The sequence below is a fragment of the Helicoverpa zea genome, chromosome 11, assembly GCF_022581195.2.
Source record: "Helicoverpa zea isolate HzStark_Cry1AcR chromosome 11, ilHelZeax1.1, whole genome shotgun sequence".
Lineage (NCBI taxonomy): Eukaryota > Metazoa > Arthropoda > Insecta > Lepidoptera > Noctuidae > Helicoverpa > Helicoverpa zea.
The window spans coordinates 4,315,115-4,330,514 of record NC_061462.1 but is presented as its reverse complement, the minus strand read 5'-3'; the positions used below and the strand labels follow the sequence as shown (position 1 = coordinate 4,330,514).

General features: G+C 34.3%; 2 protein-coding genes across 2 annotated transcripts in view; one reads left to right on the top strand and one right to left on the bottom strand.

Annotated features, from left to right (window-relative positions):
- The window catches only part of LOC124634535 (suppressor of lurcher protein 1-like), a 375,250-nt gene that overhangs the window by 227,080 nt on the left and 132,770 nt on the right, over positions 1-15,400 (top strand). The window lies entirely within an intron of this gene.
- On the bottom strand, positions 10,054-11,666 carry LOC124634543 (anionic antimicrobial peptide 2-like). The gene is made up of 3 exons (XM_047170155.1): positions 11,526-11,666; positions 10,976-11,149; positions 10,054-10,260 (listed from the first exon to the last, which is right to left on the bottom strand). The coding sequence occupies exons 1-3, from the start codon at positions 11,568-11,570 to the stop codon at positions 10,219-10,221; spliced, it is 261 nt and encodes an 86-aa protein (XP_047026111.1). The 5' UTR covers positions 11,571-11,666; the 3' UTR covers positions 10,054-10,218.

Below are 15,400 nucleotides of genomic sequence, written 5' to 3'. Positions count from 1 at the left end.
TCAAAAACTCAGATATAAATTGATTAATTTTTAAATGGTGAGGCTTAGTGTACTTATTCTATTTATGTTAAATACGGACCAATGATGACTATTAAAAAAACACTTAAGTAATAACCATCTATAAAAGCCTATCATACAAAGAGCCAAACTTCCAGTTCCATCAAAACAAAAACACTGTTAAACTGCCTTGCAGCAAATCCGCAGCCGCTAACTAACTGACTCGCAAATCGGATAATGAAGATTTTCACCAATCATCGCGCTCGAAACGCATGTGACAATGCACGCCAGTGTACCCTTTGTCTCGTGCCCAAAATGCACTAAGCGGATATATCGATCAAAGCCAGCAGAGTCCGGTATTAAAATCCAATATTTATGCAAAGTGTCTGAATAATTTGTGAAGCTTTTTTGTTTTGGTACTCGTCAATTGGTGGTGTAGCCTCGACGATTGGACTACATGTTTTGATTTCGGTTTATTTATTCTGTTAATTTTACTTTTTCATATTTCTAAATAAGCAGTAACCCTCAGAGAGTAAAACATGTCATCAAATATGACGTTTACTTTCCTATTTTTTTACAAATTAACTGCCACCCCAAATTAATTTAACCCGAAGAACAACAAAGACAAACCACATGTTTTTGTTTCTCTAACATTAAAATAAACACGCGACGCAAAATTTACGCTCCTGAATTTTATTATAAACATTTCAGAATCTCTAATTTTCCGTATTTGTACTGTAATTTGTAATTTCAGTAATCTGTTGCGCACACTTGAGATCTACTGACGCATTTTACATAATGTTCACAGTTCACGGCTTATATTTGAGGTACCGATGTATGAAACACCCTTTGTCCTTAGGGCGAGTGGTAAGCTAATGTTTGAATAAGGCAGGTTAATATTATTTGGTGTTCTGTGTATAAAATACAGGGTGTAACAAACTTCTTATAAGCTTGGGTTTAAATAAATTAATCTAGGTGTGGGAAGTGCAGTGTTTGTAAAATTAAGGTAATTTCTGAGGCGTTCTTCTGAGCTCTCATTTTTTTTTGTCGAAGTCATGTATTTATATGTACACACTTCTTGAAATGCCACTAATGATGCAGATGCAAGATGTATCAATTGTGTACCAAATTATTGACTTACCTTGTTGATAGGAGAACATGAAAACAAGAACTGGAAAGAAAGCAAATAGTAAGTAAAAACTCGTGATGAAAAAAGTTTGCAATAATGTTCATAGAATCTGAAGTAAATCTTGAATATCTGGCCTTTTAATATTCAATAGGTATAAGAGCACTTGAAACTTAATAGATTTTCAAAGTTACAGTTCTGGCTGAAACTTGAAATACTGATGTTGCTATTAGAATCTTAATAGGTTAGTTTCAAGATAATATGAACATAGTTGTACATATATTTGAACAGTTCCTAAAACTTAATAGTGAAACTAAACTCATGTAAGCTAAATTAATATAAAGTTTTACATAAACTTTATGTGTCTGTGTTTTTCTGCTGTACCTACTACAGCAGAAAAACAGTCTGTTGTAATTATCGCCACTTTATGTCGTCAGGGAACAATGCGCGAATCACTGCGCAGAAACCAAATTTTACTGGTGTTAGACCTCTATTGAGTACTTTGAGAACATGAGATATGGCAATAGCAATGTTACGAAAGAAAAATTCAATGCACAGGTATTTAAGGTTTAATGGATTGGTTCCCCAGCAATGCAAACCAACAAATTAACTTAACAAATACATTCGACTTGGCATACGTTTTGTAATTTAATGTCTTTGATGATCAAACTCAATATAACTGGAATATTCCACAAGTAACCTAATTACAGATTTAATTCGTTAAAGTAATTGAAAATTCGTGAAACTGGCGGTTTCTGAAGTAGACTTACATTATCTCCGACGTCGCAAACCTTCAAATTAACATAATTATTTAATAAGGACTGTTCGTATGTTAATCCTATATGTTAATGGGTAACTTTTGACATTACGTTTTCTTTGAAGGAGAGCCTTTGATTCAGGTGGCGGGACTTTAATGTTTGGTAATATTACCCACATTAACAAGGCAATTTGAATAAAAGTGAATTTCTGTTATACATGCTTAAACAGTTTTAGAATATTTCTCCTTTGTTTCCAAATATCGTGAATATTATTTTATTCTTATAGTTTTTAAATAAATAACTTGACAAAAGAAGATGTTTAAGACTGAATATAAAAACTCAAATCTAAAAGGACGTTTATTAAAACACAACAAACACTCAGTTATTCATACAAATAGCTTCGCAAATAATGTCTCTGTCTGCAAAATTATAGCTGCCGTCATTAATTTGAAGTTTAGTAAGTAGAATTTCTAAGTCACTAGGTAGGTATTATAAGTTGGATTGAAACAAAAGCTCTTGTTAGTGTTAGAATTAGTAATAATGATTGATGACAATAGTTTTGAGTCTATGGTAACTTTTAATTTCATGATTTTATATTTATGTAAAGTTTTCTTTCTAATGGAATTTAATCTATAATTATGTTAGAGAAAAATATTGAAACATAATGAGGTTTTACTTTTGCAAAATCTAAGAAAAACAAAGCATATGTATCTAACATTTTATTTCTATTCATTTGGTGTTTTTTTTTTTTAATTGAAAGAATGATATTTCAAAAAGAACCCTTCTTTCTGTAAAAAAATAAAAAACAAAAACCAACGAAATCCCTAATTATTACAAGTAATCATCATCAGCCAATTCCAGTTTACATACAAATGTAGCCAATCGTTAAGGCTAAACAGAATTTTATCGCTTCAGTGAATTAGCCACCGAGTTTTAATTGCATCTGAGCTAAATGAATATTCGAGTAACAAAAGAGAATCAACTGTTCTAAAGACATTTGCTATGAGTGGACTTACGGCCAGTTTCTTCATCAAAAGTTAAAGTTAAAGTTATGGCTAAAGTAAAAGTAACGGTCAAATTCGTTTTTTCAAGGCTAAAGTGACAGCAAAACAAATAGAAAAATTGAATTTAACCGTTACTTTTACTTTAGACATTACTTTAGCCATAACTTTAACTTTAACTTTTGATGAAGAAACTGGCCGTAAGTAGATGAGATAGAACTTAACCTGTTAATAGGAGTTAAGATATTATACTTACCAGTACCTAACTACATTTTAAAATGTCTATGTGTTAAGTTTTTTTAATACAACACCTTTTTCTAAGGAGTATGATAATAAATACTAGCTTTTACGCACGACTAGAGAATGGTGTAGCTATCGAAAAGTGAAATATTATTTCAAATTAGTTAAGTAGTTTGGAACCTATATGATTCACAGGCCAACAAAAATGGTTCCTCTTTATTATATTTAGACTAGACTAGACGACCTCGATGGCCCAATGGTCACCATGCCGGACTGCCGAACTTGAGGTCCCGGGTTCGATTCCCGGTTTGGTCGACATGTGTGTGATGAGCATGTTTGTTGGCCGTGGTCTGGGTGTCACAATATGTGAATATCAATATGTATATATGTAGCTATATGTAGTTTATCAGTTGTGTTAGCACCCATAACACAAGTTAATTAATAACTTACCATGGGGCTAACCGACTGTGTGTGAAAATGTGTCCAGACATTATATTTATTATTTATTTATTTATATTTGGAATCATTAAGGAGATGGTGTGAAACCTACTCATTAATTATGTTACTTTTACTTTCCCATTAATATAACGACAACTACACTCAAGTTTAGTTACCTACTACTGCAAAACATCTCCTTACAACATTGCAATATATTTTTCGCAGGAACTTATAACAATCGTCAATATTGTGAAACTTTTTAAAACTTCAGCATCTGAAAGAACCGCTTCTAAAAACTATTTATCGATAACAATTGCTAAGTATTTCTCCCGTTTCATCCGCTGAAGGAATCTAAAATATCGAACAATGGGACTTCAATTTTTCCGCCATTTTTGCGAGTGAAGAAAACAATAGGGCAAAAATAAAATGTCTAAAATCCATTCATTGTTTGAATAACAAGACCTCTGCAATTAATTAGAATAAAATGTTTTGGAATAATAAAATTCCTTAGGAGAAATATTCGGGCTACAGAATATTTTAAGTTTTTAGAATTGTAGAGATTTGCTGTTGCATCGTAAATTATTTTCAGCTTTCGCCCAGGGTGCAGTATCCTTGTCATTCAACCGTTTCTATACTATAGATTTTTTCATAATCATAACACCTACATTAATATTATTGTAGTATATTTGAATGTACGATGGCAAATCTCATTTGGTTTGAGCATAGAACCCTAAAGTGTTGTAATAATGTTTAATGCAGAATAAGCTATTCTATGAGTACTCAAAGTTCTAAGTAACAACATAAGGAATTGTAAGTACAGTACGTATCACCACAGTTTAATCACCAGGTTTACATATATGGGTTTCCTATCTGAAGCTCGTAAATACGACCAAGTTTTGTACTAAAATCTTGATGACGTATTACTGTTGTAACATTGTTCGGTTACAGGAACATCAATTTTGTAATGCAGGACCAATAACTGAGACATAGTCAATGGGTAGGTACAGAGAAGGGGTTTTAATGGTTTCAGAATAAAAATTGGTTAAGTGTTTCAACTGTACCAACGTTACATAATTATGGTTAGACAGACTAATCGATGGGAAGTTTTCGAGGTGTCTTCTGTGTAGTTTGTCTATGACTTCTAAAACAGGGTGAAATAACGTTGTTAAGATTATTTTTTCGCTTTCACTTCGGGTAAGATTTAGGAGGCATGATAAAGTGATATGTTAAGTGAAACAGGAAAAAACAGGCAGACATTTCACATCTCAAAATCTAACTTAAAAAGCTTTACTTCTCCTTTGTTTTAAACAAAACTCCTTCAAAACAAGCCAAGCCATTCCATACTTTTTTAACAATTGAGTCTATTACGCGAAAAACTTTGATAAACTCCTGGCCCTTAGAACAAAAATTCCGGCAGCAAACAGATTTTTAGATAACGCAATCATTCTTGCAAATCTTCGCTTGCCTTTTGCCAGTCATTGCGTGAAATACGTCAGTTCGTGAATCCTTTATCTTAAAGGAGCTCAATGTACCCGCATCCTTAAAGGCCTTCAGAAACACTTTTGTTGGCTCTCGTTCCACAACTCTGAACTTTACTTTTCAATTCGAGGCCCTTAATGAGTTGGCTTCATCTATCTGAAACGTGGCCTGTTTGGCTGTAGTTCAGTATATCGATAAGATAGGAAATTACGTTTGGAAACTAACTTCAGTAATTGCGAGATAGCAATCTTATAAGTTTTGCTTTGGTTGTTCATTAGGAATGATTTGGTGGTTGATTTTTTATTTGTTATCTGCAAAAGGGTTGTCAGCATTACCATTCTGAAATTATTGTAATAAAGATAAGTCAATAGCCAACGATGCATATAATATTGTATCAAGTAGATACACCGTTTGACAGGTGCATCCTCCTCTCCCTTACCTTAACGGACCGATGACATGGCAATTAGATACGACAAGGACACGACTAAAGAGATATCACAAGAAACACATAGCCATTCATACAATCAGGTTACTCTTTAGCATACTTTCGAGCTCAGAATATTCGGTAAAATTATGTAAAACCAATTGTGTGGTGACCACCCACGAGGTATTAACAAGAACAGCCCTTACAATCAAAAGTATGTTTAGCTACGAGATTCAAATCAATAAGTTATGGAAAAGCAAGCTTTGCACAAGTGTTGATAATTCCTGCTAATTAACAGACAAACACAATAAGCACCTCAGTTGTAATAATACTATTAAGCGGTCACCAATCCGCTTGCCAAGTGTTGTGATTATGACAATATCTCCCAGGATGGTTTGCTCGTAACGGCCTATAGACCGATTTCGCCAATGGACGGGCTAATAATTCCGATGATAATGCGGTAGAAAACGTCCCTCAAATAGTTATCAGATGAAATATTCTGTTTCAATCCCGAAATAACCACGTTGATCAAACATTTAAATCAATGATTTTTGGTGAACGATGATTCATTCTCCACGAATGAAGCCATCAAGCTTACTTGTTAGCCCCTATGTTTGTTACCTTTTCATCCAAAAACGACAGAGCAGATTTTTATTAAACTTTTCAATTTTATAGCTTACTAGCCGTTTCCCCGTGGTTTCACCCGCGTCCCGTGGGAGCGACTGCCCGCACGGGGATTAAATATACCCTATGTTACTCGCAGATAATATAGCTTTCTAATGGTGAAAGAATATTTAAAATCGGTCCAGTAGTTTTTGAGTTTATCCATTACAACCAAACAAACAAAGTTTTCCTCTTTATAATATTAGTATAGATACATCAGAATAACATAATTTAAGGCTCTTTTTATACAACAAGAAGTAGATATCTCTGAATAAATAGCCAGTGGTCTATAAACTTGTAAATTACCCACGAAAGGTTGACAAACATTAAATTTCTACATCAAAAATCCCATTAATATCCAGTTCTTTCACAGTTTCTTGTCACTTACATACACCGCGTCGCATTTACCTAGAGTAATAAACTCGTATGAAACTAAGGTGACATGCAACCTGAAATTAGAATACTTGAAGCGTACAGTGCATGCAGTGCAGTGTTGCTATGCACAAAATGTAAGCAACCCAGCTTTGAATTACGTTGAAACTGTAACTACAGAATAAGATTTTGAATTTTACAACGAACACTTATAAGGTGAAACCCGGGTGATTCAACATATAAGTGAAATCGTGTCTTAAGGGTTAAACCCGATTTTACACTTATGGCACTATGTGTAGCCTTTGCTTTGGCTTGCAATGGCTTTTGATTATTAGCGTATCGATCCATTTATCCACATATTTATGACATTAATCCAAAAGAAAACGGCAATGTGTTACAAAACATATGTCTATATAAACTCCTTGTAGTCTGCTCGTGTTGAGTGATTATTGAAAACGTTACGTTTAAGGTTATTGCAGCATTATCACAATCACGATCTTTAAACATAATGCGTTATTAAAAACTAAATAATAAACGTCGGAAAAACTCCCAGTACACAAGGCCCTAAGTCTAAGCTTGTAGCGTTGACGTCATAATTACCTATAGCTAGACACATACACACACTCATTACGCACACACACATAAGCATACATTAGAGCCTCATACACGTAGTGACGTCACTGCATTGTGCGCTACCATGTTTCATTAACACATAATCTAAATTAACCGAAATCAACTCTACAGCATAGTACGTGCATGGCCTTGATTGTGTACCACAATTTTCCATAAATTGTGGGAAGTACAAATCTATTTTTAGTTTACAATTTTATTGTAACTCTGATTGGGATGCATTTACTCTTTCGGCTTACCTACCTACGGCTTATTACTTATACCTCTATGAGCAGTTACCTACACAATTGTGTTTTTTTATTAGAAAAATAATTTTCAAATGCCAACACATTCGTGATGTGTAAAATCATCACAGTTAAAATGACTTTACTTCTGTTTAGAACTGTTTGAAATTAATTTACCAAATTAAACTTTAAGCTAATAGTAACTCTATGTGTGCCATTAAATTACCATTAAACACAACTCCACCATCTGCTCCGTATATTTGTTCTAATAAGCACTTACAACTTATCTCAGTATGACTTATTTCTTCGAGCGTGGAACTACGACGGACTTACGCCAAAGATAATATTGCATTCAGGAAACAGATATGTTATCTTGTTGCGTAGACATATGGTTTATTATTGTGTTAGCGAAGTGTAAAGTTGGCTGGTTTCGAGTCAACTTAGACAAATGTTTGTTGAGGAGTTTCCGCACCTGTGCTCGTGTTATATGTCTCTGTCAGAAGATTTCTGCGAGGTGCTCTGACAATGATCGAAAGTATCACGGATTTGACCTGAAGTCTCCTCTGTTAGTCTATCTATGAGTGATTTTAATGCTTCTGTATTTTAAATAGCAAACTATAAAGTATAGGGCATACTCAGTACTTCAGTATCAATTCACTAGTTAACTTAGCTAAATCCAACAACCCGAATGAAAAATAATGTATTTATCAATAAACAACAAAAAATGTGCAACTATATTTCAAAGCGAAGGGAAAATCTGGTGTAAATCTGAGAAAATCCTTCGGGTAGACGGCCCAAGACGCTCAAATAGGATCAGGTCAGGCTTTGTAAGGACGGCTTATCGGCAGCTGGGCTCCATGCATATTAAAACCACCTGCAGAACCCGCAACTTCAGCCACAGAGAATATTCTATTAGTTTGAAAAGAACTGCGGGAGTCTGATCCTACAAATCGAGCTTACGGATTAATTTCTTGTTATTGCTCATAAATGATTGCTAGTTTAAAGATGACGCAACAAAATTTGCATATGCTAAAAAGTTTCAGTATTTGTTCACGACAAGCGTGCTAGATAGAGGGCGGAAGTTTCAGTGGTTTTAAAAGGATACCAAGTTTTGCGTTAATATTAGCAAGTCTCTTGGAATGTAAAAGTTTTACATTAGCCCTGCAGTTCTCGCCTTAAATTAGAACAAAATGGATGGTGCACCATGTAACAAGAAATTCAGTTGAAGATTCCATACAATGATTGCTTGTGAGCTACTAATATTATAACTACATAGAAGGTACAAAATAAATTCGACTGTCGTACAAAGCAATTTTGATTCGGGGTTAACTAAAAGATCGGTACGGGTCGCTAGTCAAATAATGTAATCTCGTGACTACAAAATAAACTTTTCACTCAACATTTGAAATGCATATAAAACTGTAAATGTAAATATACCAACAAAGTTCATGTTTTCTGTACTTCTTTTCTCACAGAGAAAAATATTTTTCGCACAAAAAGATTTTAAACTTTCTCAGCAAATTTAAAATTTTCCAGATCGCTCCCTTTATAAAGAGGAATCTAGAAAGTGCCTCTTTATATGCTAAGTGATGGAACTCAACAGGAATACGACTGCGCTTCCGTATACATAATAATAATATACATAAGTACGACTTATGTATACATAGTTGTAGTACTCTATTATGGGGAAGTGTAAACACGCGTACGTTTTTCAAATGTACGTATATACGTACATATTTGAAAGTTGTTTTCTAGAATACCAAATCTTAAATCTGTGAAACTAAATACTAAGTTGTAAAATACCTGAAACTAATGAACAGTATTAAAAAACATTTTTCTCAAGAAAACAATTTAAAGGAAAATCAATAGGTCTGTACCTACATCATTTATGTCAAAACAACTAAGAACACATTCTATATAAAATGACGAGTAATAATTTCTATTCATTAAACGTCCATGCTTTATCAGGTCCGACCTTAAACCTGCGTAGACCTTGCTTATCAGTACAAGATAACAGGTCAAGTTGTTATCAAACGGTACTTAGATACATTTTGCATAAACTTATCATTTTGCTGATAACTTAATGTGCAAAACTGGAATAATTAAATGTTGTCTAAGTTGATTTGATTCGCTGTTGCCTAAGTGTTGTACATATTTTCGCAATCTTATTGAAAAATAAACTATCTACCTAGTTTTCTGACATTTAAAATTGTATGGCATCTTGTGTTTTATTTTATGGGAAATCATCAAATGACTCCTCCCGTTGTGGGTTAGCAGCGTGAGGGAGTGTCAGACTCTTACTGACTAAAACCCATCATGTTCCTTCGTAGGCCTTTTATGTACCAGGGCCGCGGTAACTTTTTCGAACAATCCCGCAGGGTATCTCGTTCTTAAAAATGACATACGATTTAAATAAGTTATCTATATCTATACTAATATTATAAAGAGGAAAACTTTGTTTGTTTGTTTGGTTGTTTGGTTGTAATGGATAAACTCAAAAACGACTGGACCGATTTTAAATATTCTTTCACCATTAGAAAGCTATATTATCTGCGAGTAACATAGGCTATATTTCATCCCGGTACGGGCAGTAGCCCCCACGGGACGCAGGTGAAACCGCGGGAAAACGGCTAGTATATTAATAAAGTTAATATCAATGGATAATCACGACAAACCATTTAAATATAAATAATAGAACATCTTCTAAAAATATATTTATTTCATACTAAATAGTGATATTTTTGCTAAAATAGAAATGTAATACATATTTTAAATGTTTGGCTTCAAAGCCAATTTTTATGATGACAGTATAATGGGATATAATGTAGGAGTGAAAATAATATAATCATACAAATCAGTCTTGTTTTTAGGCTTTCTTTGGTTCGGTGGCCGCTTTCATGTCATTCATCTAAAAAAGGAAAATTGTATTATCATCTGATCTGTTAAAATAAAAACGAACCGGTGCTTTGTTCTAAGAAGCGGGATTTTTGGAAACCAGAATAATCGACAAGAAACTCCATAGAAACTCTTTATGAATATTTTGGTGCAAAAAAGATTACGGTTCATAACAATGTCAATCATTAACAAAACAATCATTAGCAATTACATAGTAAAATCCATTATATAGAAAACCCAATACGCATACGATTGTTTACGCAAAACATTTCCTATTAAAAAAGTTGTTATTTACTACTGTCGGTAAAACCCTTGTTCGACAATTTTCAGTTCAAAGTCTGAGAATATACTGTGTTTTTGCTATCATTTTTAATGTAGGGGTTAGGGAGTAGGACGAATACGCCAGTTAAGTTATGCTAGGTTTTCCAGAAGTATTACAAAATTTTTAACAGAACTTTCTACACCCACATAAAATCTTGCCCTGGATTGTCTCTTACCCCACCTCTCTCCATAAACATAACTGTTTAGACGTTTTAAGGTAAAAGTATAAAACTGGGTACTACAATAACAGAGCGTTGCACCATTTAAATATAAGAATGACCAAACCATTCTCGGTTGTCGAGCAATGGGTGTCGGTTAATGGGCGACAAGTATACAGCTGGTTATGATTTGGTTTTCTTTATAGTCACATGACACTCGGTCTTAGAAATGAATAGTAAACTTCTTACCGTCTTCGTAACACCGTCAACAAATTGGTTGAAATTCTTCTTGATGGTGTCAGGGTCGAAGGCGTTGGACACTTGAGTGTTGAAACTCTGGCCGAACTCCTGGATTTGCTTTTGTAATGTTTCCAAGTAGTTCTTGTTATCAGCAGGAGCGTCGCGTTTCACGAAAGCTTGCGCCTGAAAAATGAGGTTTCATTTTGGTTACTTGAATAAGGAGTATTCTATATCCTACTGAGCAGCAAATTTAATGCAATTTGTATATGAAAAGAAGATTAGTCCCAAAAAATATCATGATTTCAAATCGAACTGCTACATTTGTAAATAACAACAATTGTTGCAACATATTTTTTTGCATCTGTTGTAGGTATTTTGTTTTACAGAAAAATGTCTAATGCAACCCGTGGTTCTAGAAATTTTCTCATATCCTAAAGGGTTGAAATTAATTCTTGTGTTTATTTAAAATATAAAAAAGGTAAAGAGTGGAGCCAAAAAACAAAAAAGAAACGTTGAGATAAGTCAAACTGGACTAAAAACAAACGAAGTCCAAACTTACGCTGACAAGGCACACAGCCACAAGTACAATCAACAGTTTATTCATGGTGAATTCGAACGTCTATGCAAATCAAGAACACAATGCAAACTGCACTCACTGCAGCCGATATTCCCTTTATCTTGATGCGAATAGAGCTATGCATCTATGCATGTATGCAACTTATCAACGTGACCCCGGGTCGTAGCAAGATAATTAATTGATGGGCTGGTAACAAACACTAATTGCAAAAGAGTTAGGAATAACTGGATCTATCAAATGTTTGTGTTGCTGTCTTTTTGTGAAGGTTTGCGTATGGTCTTTTTTTCCATAAGTTGATAAGTTATCCTCTTTTGGCGTTATATAGACCTTCCTTAGACTATGCCACCATATGAGACTTGAGCTTGTCTTTTCCATGTTTCCAGCTATTCTTCGAATTTCCTCCTGTGTTATTTTGTATTTTTACCCGACTGCCAAAGAAGGAGGGTAATGTTTTTCGAGTGTATGTAAGTATGTATGTATGTCTGTTCCTTTGTGACCTCCTGTAGCCTAAACGGCTTGATGGATTTTGATGTATGAGGTATCGTTAGATTTGTCTTGATTACGGGAGTGTCATAGGATACATTTTATCCTAAAAGTCCCACGGGATATTTTTTCTAAATTTCCCTTTAAAAAAATATGTATGCGGTATCATTAGATTCATTTCAATCACGGGAGTAATAATTAATATAGGATACGTTTTTTCTCAAAATTCCCACGGGAACATGTTAATTCTGCGTCAACGCAAAGCAACTCATGCGTTAGCAAGCAAAAAGATAGGGCGTGGCCTGGCATGCGGCGCGCGGCGCGGTGCGGAGGGGGATATGCTCGAGTATACAGCCCGAATGCGGGCACACGCATAAGGGCACACGTCGTTGACGGTCTTCAGCAGTAATGACTCACCTAATTCTTTTTCTTCTTCACTACCAACAGTCCAGATTGGCGGTAAATTTATGTTGCGGAGTAACATCACTCGTAATCTAAAGCCAAATGTCGTCGAAATAATTTAAAGTGGTACTTACATATACATAGTCTTCTACATCTACAACATTTTCGTTAAATAAAAACAGCTAAAAAGTTATAAATAAAAGAATTATTATTAAAAAAACAAAATACCCGACTGCACACTAAAAAAAGAGTAAAACAAGCCCCACAATAATATTTAATTTATAAATATTGATGGAAAGCATCGCAGGCGGGGACCACCTTGACCGCCACCAACGAAAATTCTGCTAAATGGTGCACAACCGAAATGACTATAAATAAGCCTCTGTTGGTCCCCGCCTGCGATGCTTTCCATCAATATTTATAAATTAAATATTATTGTGGGGCTTGTTTTACTCTTTTTTTAGTGTGCAGTCGGGTATTTTGTTTTTTTAATAATAATTCTTTTTGTTCCCCTTGTATTAATTTGTATACCATTCTGTTACCTACTTACACCATTCTTCTTGTTTGATTCTCATTACATTATGGTTACCTGTCTATGATTTGTTCAATATTGATAATCTCAAATTGCCAGATGGCTTTGATACGTTTTTGGATGACCAATCGTATATAGAAATTAAATACCTACGTTCAATAGTAATATCGTCCAGACCAATTTGTTGACATTAGGCTACTTGCTAATCTAGAAAATAGTAGCTTATGCATAGATTAAGTAACTGCACTTAGGGCGGATTAACTTTTCCTGATCCCATATTTTTAGAGGTTAGGTATATAACAACTGTTTATGGTTCAGAAAACCCAAAGCCTTGGTGATATCCAAAAATATTGATACTATTTATTATATTTTTCTGTTTTTAAAATACTTCCCAGTTTACTACGGAACCCTAAAAATGAATTCCTGTATTCCTTGGTCACGCTATCACTCGTGAACGGCTGGACCGATTAAGCTGAAAATTTGACGGGAAGTAACTTTGACCCAGGAGAAGGAAGAAGGCTATCGGTTTTTATCACCATCCGGCTACGGAAAGCAGTCATCTCGGGACAGGGTTAAAACCGCGACCTGAACCTAGTTTGAAATAAAAACAAAAACGTATGTTATAAAAAATCTATTTCAATAAAAGTACAAAATGTTTATGTGATAGTGTAATATAGATTTACGATGGTGTCATGGTCTGTGAACACGTTTTGATTTCATGGTTTTTAACTATAACGTGAAAATAATACAGTGTAGATTCCATTATTGCTTGAAGAAGAATCAGAGTATTCTTAGGCTGCTGCAGGCTGTTTCGGCGCTGGTTTTAAGTTGTCCATCTGAAAAAAAGAGAACAATACTTTAGTAACAAAATACAACAGATCAGCCGTGACATTGTCAACCGATAGAAATTACCTATTCAAGAAATAAATAACCTACATGTATAGAAAAGAAGGGAGACTTTTTTGACTTGCCCTAATGGCTCTAAATAAACGATATTATGCTTTTCTAGATGGTTAAACTATTAAGGGTTTTCATAACAAAATCTTAATTTTTAATAAATAAATTCACCAGCAGTTATCAGGGGGAAAAGTCCGTGGCAGTACGTAAAGTCCTACAATGATTCTAAATGTATTCTTAGTGACTTATCCAAGGAAGAAAAAATAAATGAATTCTTACCACTTCCTTGAGTTTTTGGTTTGCTTCAGCGATTTTCTCCTTGATCGCATCTGGGTTCAGGACTTGTTGCACGTTATCTGAAATAGCTTTGCCAAAGTCTTCTAGAGTTTTCTGAATATCCTTAAGGGGGTTTTGCTCAGCGGCTGGTGCGGCCGGAGCGTCCCGTTTGACAAAAGCGTTGGCCTGTTAAAAAAAAAGTATTTAAAATTGTATTTAGGTATGAATATTTCTTACCCTTAAGATTAAAGGTAAATATAGTTAAATATGTACGATTGTCTTTTTGAAAATCCTTGGCAGTCATTACGAGTAGAACCTAGTAAAGTAACAGGGTTAAAGAGGTCAGATAGGCAGTCGCTCTTTGTAAAATACTGGTACTCAGCCGCATCCGGTTAGACTGGAAGCCGACCCCAACATAGTTGAGAAAAAGCTTGGGAGGTGAGGTAGGATTCTCTTTTTGGGGCATAAGGCCTCTTTTTATACAGAAAACTACATATTTATATTATGAGATTACACTTCGTTTCATATACCTCAGTTCAGGCGTAAAATCAACACATCAAGGATTTTTGAAACACTTTCAACAAAGTCAATAATCGAAGTGAATATTTGTAATGAAATAAAAGTTGTTACTTACGCTAACAAGGCACACAGCCAAAGCCAGAAGGACCATCAGTAGCTTGTTCATGATGAAATAGCACGTCTTTGCGATTTCACAACACAAAATACACTGAACTCCGAATCGAAGTGATCCCTTTTATCTAAATTTTGACCGGGAGCCTTTGTTTGAATAACTTATCTTAATGACCTCGAGTCGTTAGATTTTTGGGGATCCATTGTATAAAATTTTAGTTAAAAACAACCATTAGTAAATGGTCACATTCGTTATTAGTAGCTTCTTGATTTATTGCCTGATTTATCATTGTGTCTTCCTTCGTGAATATGAAAATGTATTTCGGTGAAAATGTATTTTGGATTATAATAAAGTGTTGTTGATGTTGTAAGTAATTTAATTCATAGAAAACTCCTTAACTCTTCTACGAATCTTTGGGTTTTTCTGCCACACAACATATCATAAGATCATATCTATTGTCTTTTACTGTTTGATGCTTTACCTGAATTTCAACAGCATTATAAAAAGGCAATTATAGAGTAGAACTGATTATGATTACAACTAAAAGGTATAAAAACCGTGGTACATGATCTATTATTATCTTTTCAATCTATACTAATATTAGAAAGCTGAAGAGTTTGTTTGTTTGTTCGAACG